The 16619-nt window shown below is 39.9% G+C and overlaps 1 protein-coding gene across 1 annotated transcript in view; it reads right to left on the bottom strand.

The window, feature by feature from the left end:
- Positions 1-499: 499 nt before the first annotated feature.
- The window catches only part of LOC109917645 (sorting nexin-30), a 33228-nt gene continuing 17108 nt past the window's right edge, over positions 500-16619 (bottom strand). The window contains exons 2-8 of the mRNA XM_048620208.1: positions 15799-15987; positions 14234-14344; positions 10072-10230; positions 6897-7092; positions 5314-5513; positions 4286-4372; positions 500-691 (exon numbers count right to left, since the gene is read on the bottom strand). Of these exons, the coding sequence (XP_048476165.1) occupies positions 500-691; positions 4286-4372; positions 5314-5513; positions 6897-7092; positions 10072-10230; positions 14234-14344; positions 15799-15987 (1134 nt within the window). The remainder of the gene's footprint in view (positions 692-4285; positions 4373-5313; positions 5514-6896; positions 7093-10071; positions 10231-14233; positions 14345-15798; positions 15988-16619) is intronic.

Genomic DNA, 16619 nt, shown 5'->3' on the forward strand with positions numbered 1-16619 from the left:
TCCCCCTCCCCACAAAAAATGCTTTTCTAAAAATTGTTCAAATACAGTGAGATCTCTCCAATTAAGACAAGTGATTTGCTTCTTGTACTGAAGGAGTCACTGTCAGCAATACATTTGAAGAGCAGCATGAAGTCAGAACAGGAGGCCATTGGAAACTGCTCATTCAGAAGTTCTCCTGGGAAACTGTACATGACAGGCAAGTTGGGTTTGGCCATAATGCTGATATTCTAATTTAATTTCGAGACCAACACATGCTTTCCACAAAAGTCAGCTTCCAGCAACAAGTTCGCAGGAAGTGCGTTTGGTTGCAAATTCTATCATACCACATGGATTGTTGGAGTGCCAGTTAGACGCAATCAAGACTTTACAAGAGCAGAGCAAAGGGGTGAGATGGATGGCAGTTTCAGGAAGTGAAGACATCACAGTCAGATCAGTTAGATGTTAAACTGACAGCCAGGTTTCTGGTACCGTGAAAGGTTCTACTGTAATGAGGGGTATGTCAGGTTCCAAAGAATGGATTGTAATAGGGCACAAACAGAAGTTTCTGCACCCAGTAAGACATCAGGATGGTACGTTGTCTCCGTGATGCCAAAGTCAACGATGGCTCAGACAGGGTGCAGAATATGCCATAAAGGAAGAGCGACCAGCAGAAGATTGTGTTGGTACCAATGACAGGGAAAGAGATGAAGTTCTGGAGAGAGAAAACCAGACAGGAGGTTAAAAAGTTGCCCTTTGTTTTCTTCACCCACAGAACAATTTGAATAAACATAAGCATCATTGGTTCTTGGGATGTGGACAAGGATGTTGCTGGCTAAGCCAGTATTTATTGCTCAGGGCCATTAAGAGTTGGCCATATTACTGCAGGTCTGAAGTTGCGTGCAGGGCAGACCAGATAAGGATGTTTGGTTTCCTTTCCTAAAAAGGCATTTATGCACAAGGGCAAGATTGTGGATTAGCACTAAAATTTAGGTTATGAAAAAGGGCCTGTGGGTTCATGAGAATGGAGAGAAGGGTTATCAGGTGGGAATATGGCATAAAATAGTATATGGCACATGGGGCTTGTGGGGGGTCCCGACAACATTCCAAGCCAAGCAGTCTATCCAGGGGTCTGTACAGACTACACAGCATACCACCAGTACTTCCACTTTCTCTAGAGGCGGCTGCACTGACGTCAGTCGTCTCAGTGGGTGGACAGGCAGGCAGACAGACAACCCCATGCCTCACTCCCCAGTCAAAACAGTATACCCAGGCAGCCATTTGAATTCTTAGTGGCAAACATTTTCTTGACACTGTGCACCCAACCAGGAAACAAAATCCAAGTGTCAGTTCTGTTGTCCCAGTTGGAATGAGGAGAATCAAGTCTGTAACTCCACTTTTGTCCTCCAGAGGCCAGTGTTTTCCTAAATGTTTGTATGGAACATTTAGAGGACACACAGGCAGACAGAATTGCAATCAATAGATATTAAACCACACCCAGCCTGCATTGTGGAAACATTTAGCTAAGCACTGAGTCAAAGAGCTGATTCTGTGATGATACCATAGTTTTAAGTGTATTTTTTCAAAAAGAAAAAGGTTGAGACAGAGATACCATGCAGACTGGTCAAAACAAATAAGTGGTTTGAGGCTTTTTTGTTGCAAGAACAGAAGCAGCCTGAATGGGTGGGATCAATCTCCCACAGAACCAGGATTGAGTTTTAGTTTACAGTAGTTGCTCGTGTCTTGGAGCTGGCTGTGGAAGCTCTTATTCCTCTGTTCCAGCTAAAAGCTGGGGTCCTCTTCCTGTTGCTAGCATTGCACGAGAGACAATCTATTTTACTGATTTGGTTGTGCCAGGAATGTGTTTTGGGATATTGCTACTGGAACAGTTAATTAGTTGTTAAAACACTATTGAAAGGATTAACAAAATACAGGAAGTTAAGCCAATTTTTTGGTCTGCATTTTAAACTGTAGTGTAAAATGCAAAGTGCGTTTTGACCAAAATTGAGTGGTTTGACAATGAAATTACGTCTGGAACACAATGCCTTTAAAATAAAAAAAAAGTGTTAGGGTCCAGACCCTATCTACTTAACAGTTAGGGTTTTGGTCTGGTTTGATCTTTGATGGAAATGTGTAAAATTCTAACAGGGCCACACTGACTAGATGCAGAGAGAATGCTTCCCTGGTTGGGGATTCGGGAACCAGGGCCCTCAGGCTCAGGATACAGGGTAAGCGATTTATGGCTGTGATAATTAAAATGTTTCTTCAGTAAAGAAAGGGTAGTGAATCTGTGGAATTTTCTGGAACTGAAGCCTGTGGCAGTCAAGTCACTGCATACGAATAAGAAAAAGCTTTTTTTCAAAAAAAAAAACACAAGTCAAGGGGTATGGAGACAAAATCAAGAGGAGAGCATTTAGACACAGGATCAGCCAGGATCATACTGGAAGATGGAGCAGGTTCAAGTGACCAAATTGCCTACTCCTGCTCCTAGGTTCTAGCTTTTAAATCATCAGGACAATGCTTTCAATTTAAGTTATTCAGTCTTCAGTATTGGAGGCTTGCGTTGCACTTCTTTTCATCCAGGAGTTACAAAGAGTATGTACATGTAACATGGGCCAGTTACTTCAGTGGTCTAGAAGGCACACATGCAGTTTAGAATAAACCCAACAGTTTGGGTTCCAGTCCCATTCTATTGAAGTTTGGGACCGGACTCTATTGCCCACCCTATGACGGATTGAATTAGATCCAGTGGGCTACACAGCCAATTATCTCTCTAATAGAGAGATGTCTACAGTCCCTTATTAAAAAATGGATAATTACCTAGACTCTTTGCAACCTCCAATTACCTTAATGATAGTTGCACGGTTCTTCAAACAAGTATGAGAAGTCAAATGGCCTTATGCACTATAACAATTCTGTGATTGTGATTTGCTGAAACTTTCAGAAGTGTTAGTCACCAAAACCATGGCCTTCACTTTTAAGGTTTATAAACATGTATCAGGAAGTTAAGAATTTGAGGTTACAGACAGGATTAAGGGAGATCACAAAATCCGAGGAAGAAAGATGACTTGAGGAACTATCCTTGGTCTGCACCATATGCAGATCCACAACTGACTGGTTCAGCCTAAATAAGTTAGTAGGCCAGACAATTGTTAAGATGCACCAGGCCACATACAGAAGGAACTTGCACTGTAGTGGCTCCAGGTTCTGCATGATTAAAATTTAGCCTCTGAATCCACAGTGAATTCCTGCTGCAAGCATCCACTACTGGATATCAAGACAAGAGGATGGGAGAAGCTGGGAGCCATGAACTGGTGCCTTGTACTAGTACTGGACAATTTGCTAGACCAAAATTTCTTTGAAATCAATTCATCATTAAAATAAAATCAATGATCTGTAATAGTTCAGCTCTCGAAACTAGTGTACTTATTTCTCTTCAACAGAACGTGCAGGACTAGCATTTGTTGCCCAACCTTAACTGCTCTTGAAAGTGTTGAGCAATTTGCAAACTGAAGTTGACTGCTTCTATTGAAAGAACAATTTAAATAACTGTGGATGTTAACCTGCTAAAATAAACTAGATCAGTGTGCTGAGTCACCTGACATGGATTCTGAGTATGCTACAAGACATTAACAGACATTCTAATTTCTGAAGTAATTCAGAATACTTTGAATTTCCTTACACAAAAAGGAATTTTGCAGCATTGGAATAATTTCACTCGATCCACCTTTAACATGGAGTACAGCACGTTAACTGCTCTCCAAATCTGTCCAGTGTGTCTGTGCCTCATGAGGCACGACTTAAATTACTCCATAGCCTTGTTCGAATGATGGGGAGAAGCATCTTTTTTGAGACAGGAATGGACTTGGAGTTCTTCCTCATAAAATTGAGGGGAGGGCAAGTCTTAAATCGACATCAGAGCCCTTTGTTAGGCAGGGGTATTTCTAGGATTATGGAACATAGGCTAGTCAACAGAGTTGCAGACCATCCAAATCAAGTGGTGGAAGAGAGATTGATGGGACTATCAAATGGCTTCCTCCTGTTTTTCTATTCCCAACATAAGAACACCCACTATTCATAAGTAATATCATTGTTTCAGTCATTATTAGTCTCCCAAAATAAACCAGAAGCAAATCAGATATGTTGGTGCTGCAAGAAAGCAAGCACCACATATGAGCCCAGACCAGAGACAGTTGAATAGTTTGCACTGCATGACATGTCCTATTGCTAGGTTAGAACTCAATAGCTCAATTAATACTGTCATGGATCTGAAGGCATGTCTGTTTTTAAAAAGCAAAATGGTACTCACTCCCTGCTTGTCATCTTTCTTGTAAGCAGCAGTTTCAAGTTTGGCCTCATATTCAGCTTGCACTTGATCTCTTTTCCGAAGCACATTCTGAATAGAAAAACAAAAGCTGGTTTGAGTCTTGTGTCAAGCATAGTTTTCCCAACATTTACCAGCCAGCTACCATATCAAAATCAACAGTTTTGATAAGCTTCTCTTTGACAAATCACATTGTTCATTTCAATTTTGCACTCATTTCAGCGCAAATAGTCTCACTCCAGATAAAATGTTGCTTCTGAAAATACAAGGCTTCAACTTGCATCTGGAAGAATGCAAATGGTGAACTGTGCTTACCAAAAGAAAAACAGCCAGTGATATGGCAGATACATTTACATCTCACTTCAACATCCAAAATAAATGATTTTAAGCACTTGAGCATATTCTAGATGCAACATATGCAATATATGCATCACAATGAGTACATGAATTACAAGTTGCAAGATCATCTTTTAATTCACAAGTAACTGATGTTTCAGGATGTCATTGAACACTAACATGTCAAATTTAAAAAGTTGCATTCCAGACAATGTCATGCAATTTTCCACCTTAGGTTTGGGAAGAACTTTTAAAAGGGGAGTAGTGCAAGGTTTGCACACTGAAATAGACCATATTTTTCAGATTCTACAGCCCCCTTTCAACTTGAGTTAGGCATCCATTGATATTCCATAAAATTTGACCAGCAACAATACTAGCAAACCACTAATTCAGAAGCCAATAATCTAGAGACAGGAGTTCAAATCCTTCCAAGTCTTTAGTTTTTAAAACGTTATCATATGAAGTGGCCAGTCACACAGTTTGAGAGGCCTCAGTGGCAATTTCAAAGACAAAATCAGTAATGGGCAAAAACAAAATCCTTGCCAGCAGTACACATCACAAACTTGAACAGAACACAAAAGCACAAGTTTTACAATTAGAGCAAAGAGGTAAACTTCAAGTGGCATTAAAAATACCAATCACATTTCTTAAAAGGAGGCCGATATAAAATCTTTTACCTTCATTGATTCAATGTACAGTACATATTCTCGAAGGACCGGAAGGAAGTCATCAGACATGTCCTCAGACAGATCTTCCAGGGCTATGCAGTTGCTGCCAACACAGTTCGATACCCCAATGAGAGGCTTGTTGAGTTCTTCTTCTATAGCAGACCAGGAGGAATAAATGGGTCCATATTCTCTAAGCTCCACTAAATATTCTGAAATGGTTAACAAAACAAAAAATTCAATTCAGATCTTGCAAGTCAATAAAACTATCTATTTTACACCAGTGAAAAGATCCTTCTCTCCACTTCTCACATCCTCGATGTTCCTGAAGATAAACATTAACCAGAACTAAAGCAATGCCTGAAAAATACCAATTTTCCTTTCATATAAAGTAACTAATGCACCTTGGTGTTCCATTTTTGTTTGAATGCCAGCAACTGCATCTTACCTCCAATGTGGCATTCCTCAGTCAGGACAGGGGCCATGGGTTAAAGTCCCAGCCCAGTCTTGCCCAGCTAATCTAGGCCATTCACAGTACACAGGATAGGTCACATTTTAGAAGCTACCTCATGTAAATCTTGGTTCCAGAAGTAATACTACCAGACAGATTATCAACAAAGTGTTAGAGTCTAGTTTGCAATTTAACAGCCAGGTTGGATTGCAAACATTATTGTATATTCAATTTATTGAAACATTCATTGTCTGTGTGGCATTGCAGAATATCATGACAAATTCATACTTAGGAAAATTCAAGTTTAAAAGATCAGTCTCCACGCTTGGGTACTATGGTTGAGAGAATGGACAGGGATTTAAAGACATTTGGAGGCTACTGTTTAAACAAGCTTAAATCTGTAAGTATCATTTGTTTGTATACTTGGCTTGTTGATTAATTTCCCTCGACGATCATGCCTAGAAACTACATTGCTACAAGCGGGTGGGATTGATTTTACAACTTCTGTTAGCTGCAATCAATGGAGACTAAACCTGGGAAATAGATCTTAATTCTTCTGTCAAATTCACAGTTCAGTATGCAGTCCTGCTGGGTATTGATCCCGGGGCTGTTCCAACTCAGTCAACGGGATATTCCAGAAGAGAGAGTTCCTCTTTTGCAGGAGATGGCAATGGAAGCAGATTTTCCTAAATTAGTTTAATGCAAAAAAAGTGCGAAGCAATGTCAAAAGAAATTGACAATTTAGTTGATACTTCAAAGACAGGATGAACTTTGACTAACAGCACTTGAAAGCTAAATAATTAGGACTTCAAGCATAACAAAATGACAAGATGGCTAGTCTCCTAAAGTCAAGATAATATCAGAAGCCGCTGGGTATCACTACGACTACCACTGAGCGACAAATGCTTTCCAACTGGAAAGAGAAGCTAATATGGAGTCAGATCAGTCCCAAGCAGATGGAGAAAATGTATGGTGGTCAGAGTTATGACTGAGCAGCCTATGAACCAGGAGGTGCTAACTAGGAGTTCCAAATTGCAAGTATTTAAATACTTACAAAACACCCTACCCTAAAAAGTTAACCAAAAAAAGTGACAGTACTCAAGACCTCACATACAAGTTACAAACAAGTATAAAAGTATCTTACCTGCTTGTTCTTTGACTATCCTCTGTGCAATTCGGTCAATTGTCCCCAGCTTCTGCAAAAATGTGTCCAAGTAATCCCCCATAGCAGCAAACTCGACAGGCCGATTTCTTAGCTTGTAACCTCCAGTAACATATTTTACAGACTCCCCCATCTTTGTGATGAAAGCTAGGCCTTGCTTTTTATAAGGATTCAGATCCTACATGATTAAAACCCCAAAAAAAAAAATCAGTTAGTTGCCAGCCGACAAAATTTCAAGGTTTTCTTACCCTGACCTAGAATTAGGTATGATTGGCAAAGAGTTAGGGTGAGAAGCAAACAAAATTTTAATAAACTGGAATGCACTGAAGGAACAATGGAAACTGTTTCAATAATAATTTTAAAAAGGTATTGGATACTTGAAGTGGAAAAAGTTGCAGGTTTATGTGGCATGTGAATAAGCAACTAAATTCTTTGAAAGCCAACACAGGCACAATGGATTGAACAATGTTTTCAAGAAGCAGAATGCCTATTTCTGCTTCCAATTTTTACTGTTTGCTTTAATGGTTTGCAGTCAAAGCACAGAAGTTTGATTTTTGAGATTGTTTATGCACTACATTTCCTTACATTATCACCTCAAAAAAACACTAGTTTCCTGCATTCATACAGTTCTTCAACTAGTTGGTTACATACCACCTAGAAAGAAATTCAAAAACAGGTTGTGTTTGAACCTCAAGCTAGAATTATACTCCTCCAGTAAAAGAATAGATAAGATTTTTATTGGGTGGGTCAGTGCAATATAAAATGAACCCAAGTTTAAAAACTAGCAACTCCGTAGACAGCCATCCAAGAGTGGAATCAAACTCAGGTCCCTGATGCTGTGAGGTAGCAATGTTAACCACTAAGCCACTGTACTGCCCCACAAAATTTGACTGGTTTTTCTTTCTTCTTTTAAAAACTGAAATTTTTAAAGTTGCTGGTTGATTCATTGAGCTGACTGGTTTTCATGCAAATATTTTGTCCCCTTTCTAGGTGACATCTTGAGTGCTGTCTAGCCACAGTTGAAGCACCATTATGTTCCATTCTGAATTTATCTGGCCTGTTAGTGTGTAGTTGTGGTTTCTAGTTTTGCTCCATAGTGGTATGTAGATGCAGTCTATTTCAACATGCCTGTTTATGGTACCAGCGGGTGAAAAATCAGGCTTCCAGGAATTTCCGCTTGTCTTTGTTTTGTCTGTCCTAGTTAATTTGAATGTTCTCCTTTGTCAGAGTGACTAGAAACAAGGGAGAGTTGGTCATGCCGTTTTGCTGCAAGTTGGTCTTAGTTTATCCTGGAGGAGAGTGTGTGTCTTGCCCATCTGTCCTATGTATTGCTTCTTGCAGTTGCTGCATGGTATTCTATGAACACGTTTGTCCTGCTCATTGTGGGTATGGGGTCTTGAGTTTTTGTGAGTAGCTGGCAAAGTGTGCCTGTTGGTTTGCATACTAATCAATATTCCGAGAGGTTGTAGGAGTCTTGGAGTCAGTTCCCTAAGTTTCCAATATAGAGCAGGGTAGTGGTGGAGTATAGTGTCTTCAGTGTCGTTTATTTGATAGGCATCTGTGGTTAGGATACCCATTGCTTGCAAAGGGTTTCTATAGGTGTTCCTCTTCATTTTTGCATAGCTCCAGGGTGTTGCAGTGCATTTTCATTCATTTAAAAACAAACAGTCTTGACACAGCTGTTTATGGACACTGTGGAGGGGACTATTGTAACTCAGGATTTGGTCAGTGTGTAATCTTGCTGTAAAAACTGGCAAGGAATTCACCATTGTTCATTCATGCCACTGTTACATCTAGAAACGGAGTTAATTGTTGTTCTCTTCCCTGGTCAACTTGATCATGGTGTATATGCTATTAATAAATAAGATGTTTTTCTAACTTCGCTCATTTAATGACCATAAAATCATCATCCACATACCAGACCCATTGTTTAGGCTGGATCTGAGGGAAGGCTGTGTTCAAGTCTTTGCATAACTGCTTCCACTAAGACAATTCCAGCCATAACCTGAGCTACAGATCTTCGTGAAAACATCAATTCTTGACCTTAAATCTGACATTTATAGATTTTTGTGAATCATACAATAGAAACAAAGAACATGGGCAGTTAGTTGCCTCGATGGCACAAGCAATAAGCATTTTTGCAGTTCGTTAAGATTACATTGTAAAATTCTAGAGGCCAGATGGTTGGCACCACCTTGCCGTGGTCAAAGGTTAGTGTCGTCTTGCCAAGGTCAAGGGTTGGCACTACCTTGTGGAACAAAAAAACTTTTATCATTCCAATCACAATGTGCAAAAACCTGATACCATTCTCCCAGTATCTGCGTGGGTGTTTCCACTGGGTGTTCTGGTTTCCTCCCACAGTCCAAAGATGTGCAGGTTAGGTAGACTGGCTGTGCTAAATTGCCCATAGTGTCCAGGGAAGTCTGGGTTACGTGGATTAGCCATGGAAAATGCAGGGATACAGGGATATTTTTTGGGAGGGGTGGGGGAAGAGAAAGAGGGGAGGAAGGTCACTTTGGCAGGTTAGTGCTGACTCAAAAATGGGCCAAGTGGTCTGCTTTCACACTGTAGGGAAGTCTATGATTCATGTGCAATGAAGTCTGCAAGTACATTTTTATGGCACTTCCCCCTTAATAAAAACAAAAAATTGTTCACTCACTCACTCATTCTCAACACTCAAGGCTGCCACTGCTATATGCTTACCTCCTTTAATATATAGGTAGGGCTTGTGCAAGTTGCAATTCAAAAGTTACATTACTGGACATTTAAAAAAATTAATCAGCAGTATCTTGACATCCAAAAGCTCCACTCAAAAGCCATCTTACAAAAACCATTGCAGTTTCTGGAGACAAGTTCAAAATAGCACTGTCCTTAGAAGAACACAACATTAACACATCACAAGACTTGAGAATGAACAGTACCGATCCTGGAGGTGAAATTATAATATACACTGATGTCAGTTCAATAATGCCCAATATAGTGCAAATCCATAGATAAAAAAACCATTCTTGCTTAACATTGAAGCGTTATGGACTAATCCTTTAGCATTTAGCTTCTATTTTATTTGCAATCACTTATCACAGCTGGATCCTAATATTGCATTGCCAAAAACTTCAATTCCTTCATATCACTTGATTAAAGTTGAAAATTTTCATACCTTTACTGTAAGAAAAACATTGAAGTGGTCATTGAAGGAGAGAACAGGATGATCTGCAATTCTTTTCAGAAACTTGTCCAGGGCTTTCCTTCTAGTTTCCACAAAGTCTTCCGAAAAGCGATCCACCACTCCCTTCACTACAAACTTTTCTGGAAGAGGCTGTACAAGAGAAGTCTCAATTTATTAACATAGGTAGTTTTACAGTTTTGTTCCTATCCTCCATCTGCAAATTGGATTTTAAAATTCCATGAAATTGACTCAAGCTGCTCAAAATTGATTTGGGTGTATGACTGCCAAGAGATTGATCAGGCTGGGGCTAGAAAAAAGAAAAGACAGACTTAGATGACCTGATGAAAAGCTTTAAAATTATGAAGGGTTCAATAAAATTAATAGAGATGATGTTTTCACTTGTGGGAAAGAACAAGACTAGGAACCAATAATGAGATTGTCACTAAAATCTAGTAAGGAATTCAGTAGAACATGGATCTCATCAACATGTTAATTAGCAAGATGAATAGTGCACACATTTAAAGGAACCTACTAGAGTATATAAACAGGAAAAAGGAATCGAGGGATGTGCTAATAGGGTTCCATGGAGTGAGGTGGAGGACAACGTATGCATACACAAAGTACAACTATTAGGTTGGATGGCCCATATCTGTACTGTAAAATTCTAAACAATTCTAGGTAATATAGCACAACTTAACATATCCCCTGAAGTGACCATTTTTGAAAGGATATCAACGGTTTGTAAAATACATCAACATGACAACCATAGTTCACCGGTTAAGCCGGAAGATATAGGGTATTATGCAGTTTACCAATATTATATTGTTAGATCAAAACAGATACCGAGCACAAACAGATCAGTGCAATGGACAGAGGAGGCAGAAGACAACACTTACATGGTGATGAATTAAGAGGCTATACATATTAGAAGAAAAAGAATTCGGATGAGTCTGCTTATCACCAGGCCAAGACTAAGGCCTAGGTTTATCTAACAAGCACAGCTAACAGGAGTAAAGGTGCCACGTAATAAAAAAATTCTTAAGGCATTTCACAAGAGCATTCTAAAAGTAAGATTAAACCAGAGGCACACAAGGAGAAATTAAGTCACGTAACTAAAAGCTTGGTCAAAAGGGGTAGGTTTTAAAAACATGCATATTAAAGAGAAGAAATGTGGAGTAGTGAGATGCTGCAAGGGCATTTATTTGCATGGCAGAGCAATAAATGTGCAATTTAGATTCAGGTCACAGAGAATGTGCACTAAGCTATATGGTTAAGAAAGATTTATTACCCTTTGAACTGTGCATTACAGTGTAGACAAGCACACAAACAATGCTGTCAGCCATCCCACTTCATGTTTATACCCAATGAAAAAAAAAGTGCAAAAACTGTTTAAAGAGTTATTGCAAATCCTTGAACTGCTTCTACAAGGGGCTTGAAAAAGAGAACAAATTATGATCTCAAAATGTTACTTCAGGAAAAAAATTAACAGACTTGTTCCAGCACCAGTCAGCTCAGTGATTTCCCAGCTGCTGCTGGGTTTGCACTCTGCAAGTGTCACATGCATGATCCACTAGGATGAGTTTATAACCTATAACAGTGAGGGCTGTGACTGCCAGAAATTTATTTAGAAAGAAACATTTAGGTCACCAAAAAGCTACGTCAAGTCAAAGCATCAAAGACCCAACAATTTGCCATAGATTGAAAGTGACTCAAACTCAACCACACTGCCCAAGATAACTTTAAGGATTTACTGATGCCATTAGAATTGTACCCTGAACTACAGTGATGGCTATACAATTCATTGCACATTGCCTTGTAGCTTGATTGTTGAATCAACAGTGCAGAAAGGGGCCGTTTGGCTCAGAGTTTGCACTGACTATTTCATCCAGTCATAGATCCCCAGCCTACACCTATAATCCCACATTTACCGTGGCTAATCCACCTAGCCTGTACATCAATGGACACCTTGGACAATTTACTGCAGCCAATCCACCCAGCCACGCACGCTGTTAGACTCTGGGGAAAAGCTGGCGCACCCAGCAGATACCCATGCAGACAGTGAGAACGTCTGTAGATATTGCAGTCACCCAAGGCTGGAATAGAATGCAGGTCCCTGGCGCTGAGGGGCAGCAGTGCTAATCACTGAGCCACTGCGCCATCCTGCAGTATTAGCCAAGTTATATGCTATGCAATAGGAAAGAAAAATCTCAATTTGCAACACAGTCTGCAAGTCGACCTGCTAAGACAGCTTGATAATGCCAAATGAGAAATATGGTTGATATGCTGATGCCTAAATTACAATTCATTTTCACATAACTACAGATGTCACCTGCAGCACAGCAGATAGCACAAACCAAATGCTTGACATTCAAGCCCAACTCCAGGACTTCTCAGCCAAGGGAAAAGCATTCATAAGGTGGTAAAAGAGGCCGAGCAATGCTTTCAACACCAATGACAGGCAAAGAGAAGGGGTCATCCATGTATTCAGGAGGTGGGGAAAGGGGGAAGAAAAAGGGAGGATGAGAGGGGTGTTCAGCCCATCCGACTGCAGCACTGAAGCCGACTGCCAAGGGAATTACAAATAGTAAAAATCTGGGCTATTTGTAACCTGCAGATTTGTCAAAGAGAGATTTGTATTATGCAGATTAGTGCAATTTCTTTGGCCAAGTCAATATTTAAATCCAACACTGCATCCACAATATTTTGCTTTTATTTAAACCCAGTTGAAAAATCCAAGGATCAATGTCTCTTGCTATTTGTGCAGCCTCTGCAAAGTGTTTAAGCACTTTCAATCCTGTTGATAGGCTAAACTGTTCAGTTTAATACGAAATTTGCAAGACCTACAAGAATGCCTCGAGTCAAAAGTGAGATGCATCTCACGTACAGTGTACTTCAGTTCTTTGTTATGCAGCTTAACATGTGACACTTTCTCCAACATTATAATCTTTGGTGAGACTTGTCCCTCTTCTCCTACAAACACCCTAGCATCCTGAGTGTTTTTGACTACTTTACACAGTTGGTGGGTGGGGAATAATGAACCTATACCCAAGGTGCCTACTTGGCTTCCTTTCTTTAGTACGTTGTTAGATTGGAGCTTACACAGACAGTGTCATCTCAAAGACCACTTTGACTCTAATTGCAAATATACAGCATAGGGCAGTGTGTGCCATTTTAATGAAAACATGCATGCCTTGGGTCTCCATTGAAAACATATTTCATAGGTAATCTTCTGCACAAGTACTACTGGAGTTGCCTCATTGTTGACATGAGACTAGTGCAGGCAACATTGCTATAGGAATCTAATTGACTGCCCATGAACAAGATATAGTCACATCTTTCTTTTCCAACTCCCTACTGGGTGAAATCACACTGTTATCCCACACCATGTAGACCCAAAAAAACTGTTGAATTACCAGCCTGAGTAAGTCCATTTCAAATCAAGCCAAAGATGGGTCCGCTATAACTCACCTTCATTTATGGACTCAAAAGAAACAGGGTGGCAAAAGTGAAATTAAACTGGGGACAGCAGAAAAAAAGTTTAGGACTTCCACCTTGCTATCCCACATTTCTTGCATTTTAAAGAAGATCATGCAGGTAGAAGGATCAAGTTTCAGCTTTGTGACCTCCAAACAATAATTAGAGATAGTAGGAACTGCCGATGCTAGAGTCTGAGATAACAAGGTGTAGAGCTAGATGAACACAGCATCAGAAGAGCAGGAAAGCTGACGTTTCGGTCTGGGCCCTTAAGAAGGGTCCGACCTGACACGTCAGTTTTCCTGCTCCTCTGATGCTGCCTGGTCTGCTGTGTTCATCCAGCTCTACACCTTGTTATCTAATAATTATTAATAGCCTCTTTGACAAAGGGAAAGGAGGTCTTTTTGATACTGGACCTCTCAGGAGTTATCAGACCTTTGGACAAAAAAAGAACTTCAGGATGCAAAAACCGAAGAGGAATATGCATCAACTTAAGATTTCCACATTACTCCCACTTCTAACTGGGCATTGCAGTAATGGCAATACTAAACATTGATTAAACAGATGATTCGAAGAGGACAGAAAATGAAATAGCTATTAGTATTAAGATTCATGTGCAATGTATAAACACCAAACATGCAGAGAAGCAAGCAAACTTAGACAATTATTTGGTACCTACCGGAATAAGATGAGTCGGCTGAGATTCTTCCAGTTTAGTCCTCAGCCAATCAAAATCTTGGTATCTACGTCGGACTGTGTACTCTGGTAAATCAAACTCATTTCTGGTGGTCTGGAAATAATCAAAGCCATGAGCAACCAGGGAGCATCAGGCCAGAATGTCAACTTGCATTTGAAAACTAATGTTCAGAACATTCTAAATAGATTTTGCACTTTTAAACAAGTGACAGTATGCACAATTCTAACATTGAGCAATTAACTTAAAACCACCTTGAGAAATAAAAGCAGCTGGGGATGCATTTTTTGGGTCATGCTTCGCATAGTTATAACTATGATTGATCATATTAACAGGTGTAAAGTTTTTCCTGTTGAGGGATAAGGGGAATTTGAAAACATTTGTAGATAATCAAAAATCAGTCCCCATCAAGGATCAAAAGCCCGTTTTGGCACAAGTGCTTCAAATCAAGGTTGGTAAGTCAGAAATCAGGATGGAATATTTTACACATCAGTTTCCTACTTTCCCCTGCCATAATCACTACTCTTAAAAAGAAAAGCATCAAGGTAAATTTAGCTTTATTTTTCAAATGTCAGTGCCAAGAATTTTGAATTCAAGATTATTTCAGTTTTTTCAAAGCAAAGGTGTAATTTCTTTCCACAATTTACCATGGAAACAAGTTACATATTATGCACATCACTATAGCATTCATTTTATTCCCAGTCACTTCCAATACTGGTATTGCTGCAGGTAAGAATTGTTACAGTGTTTCATTATTTCAGGTCACACTATTCAACAACTACGACTGCTGCATATGGTAGCACAAGGCTTTTCTTCCAGCACAAGAGACTGAACTCACCACCTAATCACTATCTGAACCTTCAGACAGATGGCAAATAAGGTTTTGGATGCATTGCTAAGAGTCTGAGGAGAACTTGGTGCAATACTGTCTGAAAGGAAATTTAAATGATCCTAGGTAAGAGAACATGCTACTGGACATCAGTCAGGGAAAAGGTGCCAATGTCCAACTTAACAGATTAGAAAGGAATGGAAGTGGGTGGACGTATTAATTATCAGCCTTCGACTGTTCCAGTTATATCACAAGTCAGTTTGTTTGCTCCCCATGACAGGAAGGCAGAGTACACCATACTACTGCCCATCCCAAAGCATTGTACTAGTCTCTTAGCACTTGACTGACAAAAGCTAGTTCTTACTCAAGGGCTGGAAATTCATTCAGCTGAGCAGGGGCTCCAAAAATTGCTTTCTCAGCTGGGCTAGTTTTGTAAGTGTCAGTACAAGTGCATAACAAGTATTGTTAAAAATGACTGCTTTTCCAAAAACAAAAAACACTGCCAGCCACAACCTTTAGAATGCCCACAATATATCCCTCATCTATTTGAGGTCCTGCCACCCCTTTACTCCTGAAACCCTATCATCTGACCCACATCCAGACGTTCGGCACATCAAGGACTCCCAACACATTGCAAGCAGCAACGTAGGGAGTCTCTATTAGTTTAAAATGATGACATTGAAAATAGCAAGAAATCCTCAAGATAAGGATTTGCTCTTACCTTTGTGATAACTCTGTAAGTAATGTACGTCTCCATTGCAGACACATGCTTCTTTGGGTCATCGACTGTAACAAAGAGATCCTTGGTTTCACCATCCAGCTCTTCATCCAGTTGTAACCTATTAAGGAGGGACGAGGAAGATGCAGGACTTGATGTCTCCACTGGTGTCCCATTGGGTAACATTTGATCCTAAAAAAGTGGATAGAGTTTTTGATCACCATTTATCCAGTTGTGGAAACAATGATCTGCTAACTTAATTCTAGAACTATAAAAGGCATATTAGAGTTGAGTCAAGTCAACTTGGATCACAAAAATCAGAATTAGGCCATTTAGCCCCTTGAACCTGCTTAGCCATTCAACAAATCTCAATTGATCAGACCACAACCTCAAATCCATATTCCTTCCCACTTCTGCACAAATGAAGCAAAAAGACTTGATTACTTTTGTAGTTAATTCCCCTCTTAATAAATAAGACTATTGGCTTTCCTAATTATTTGCTATACCTGTACTCAGACTCATGCACAAGGACAACCAGATGACTCTGCATCCTCTTGGTTTACATTCTATTTTGTTCTTCCTGCTGAAATGGAAGCATTCACATTTTACTCACATCATACTCCATTTGCCACATCTTTACCCCCCTTTTTTAAAAACCTTGAACTTAACCACATCTTTTCATAACCTGGTGGCCTCTTTACAGAGATAGCAGGAACTGCAGATGCTGGAGAATGAGAGATAACAAGGTGTAGAGCTGGATGAACACAGCAGGCCAAGCAGCATCAGAGGAGCAGGAAGGCTGACGTTTCGGGCCTGGACCCTTC

Source organism: Rhincodon typus, chromosome 3 (genome assembly GCF_021869965.1).
Source record: "Rhincodon typus isolate 14 chromosome 3, sRhiTyp1.1, whole genome shotgun sequence".
NCBI classification, from domain to species: Eukaryota; Metazoa; Chordata; class Chondrichthyes; order Orectolobiformes; family Rhincodontidae; genus Rhincodon; species Rhincodon typus.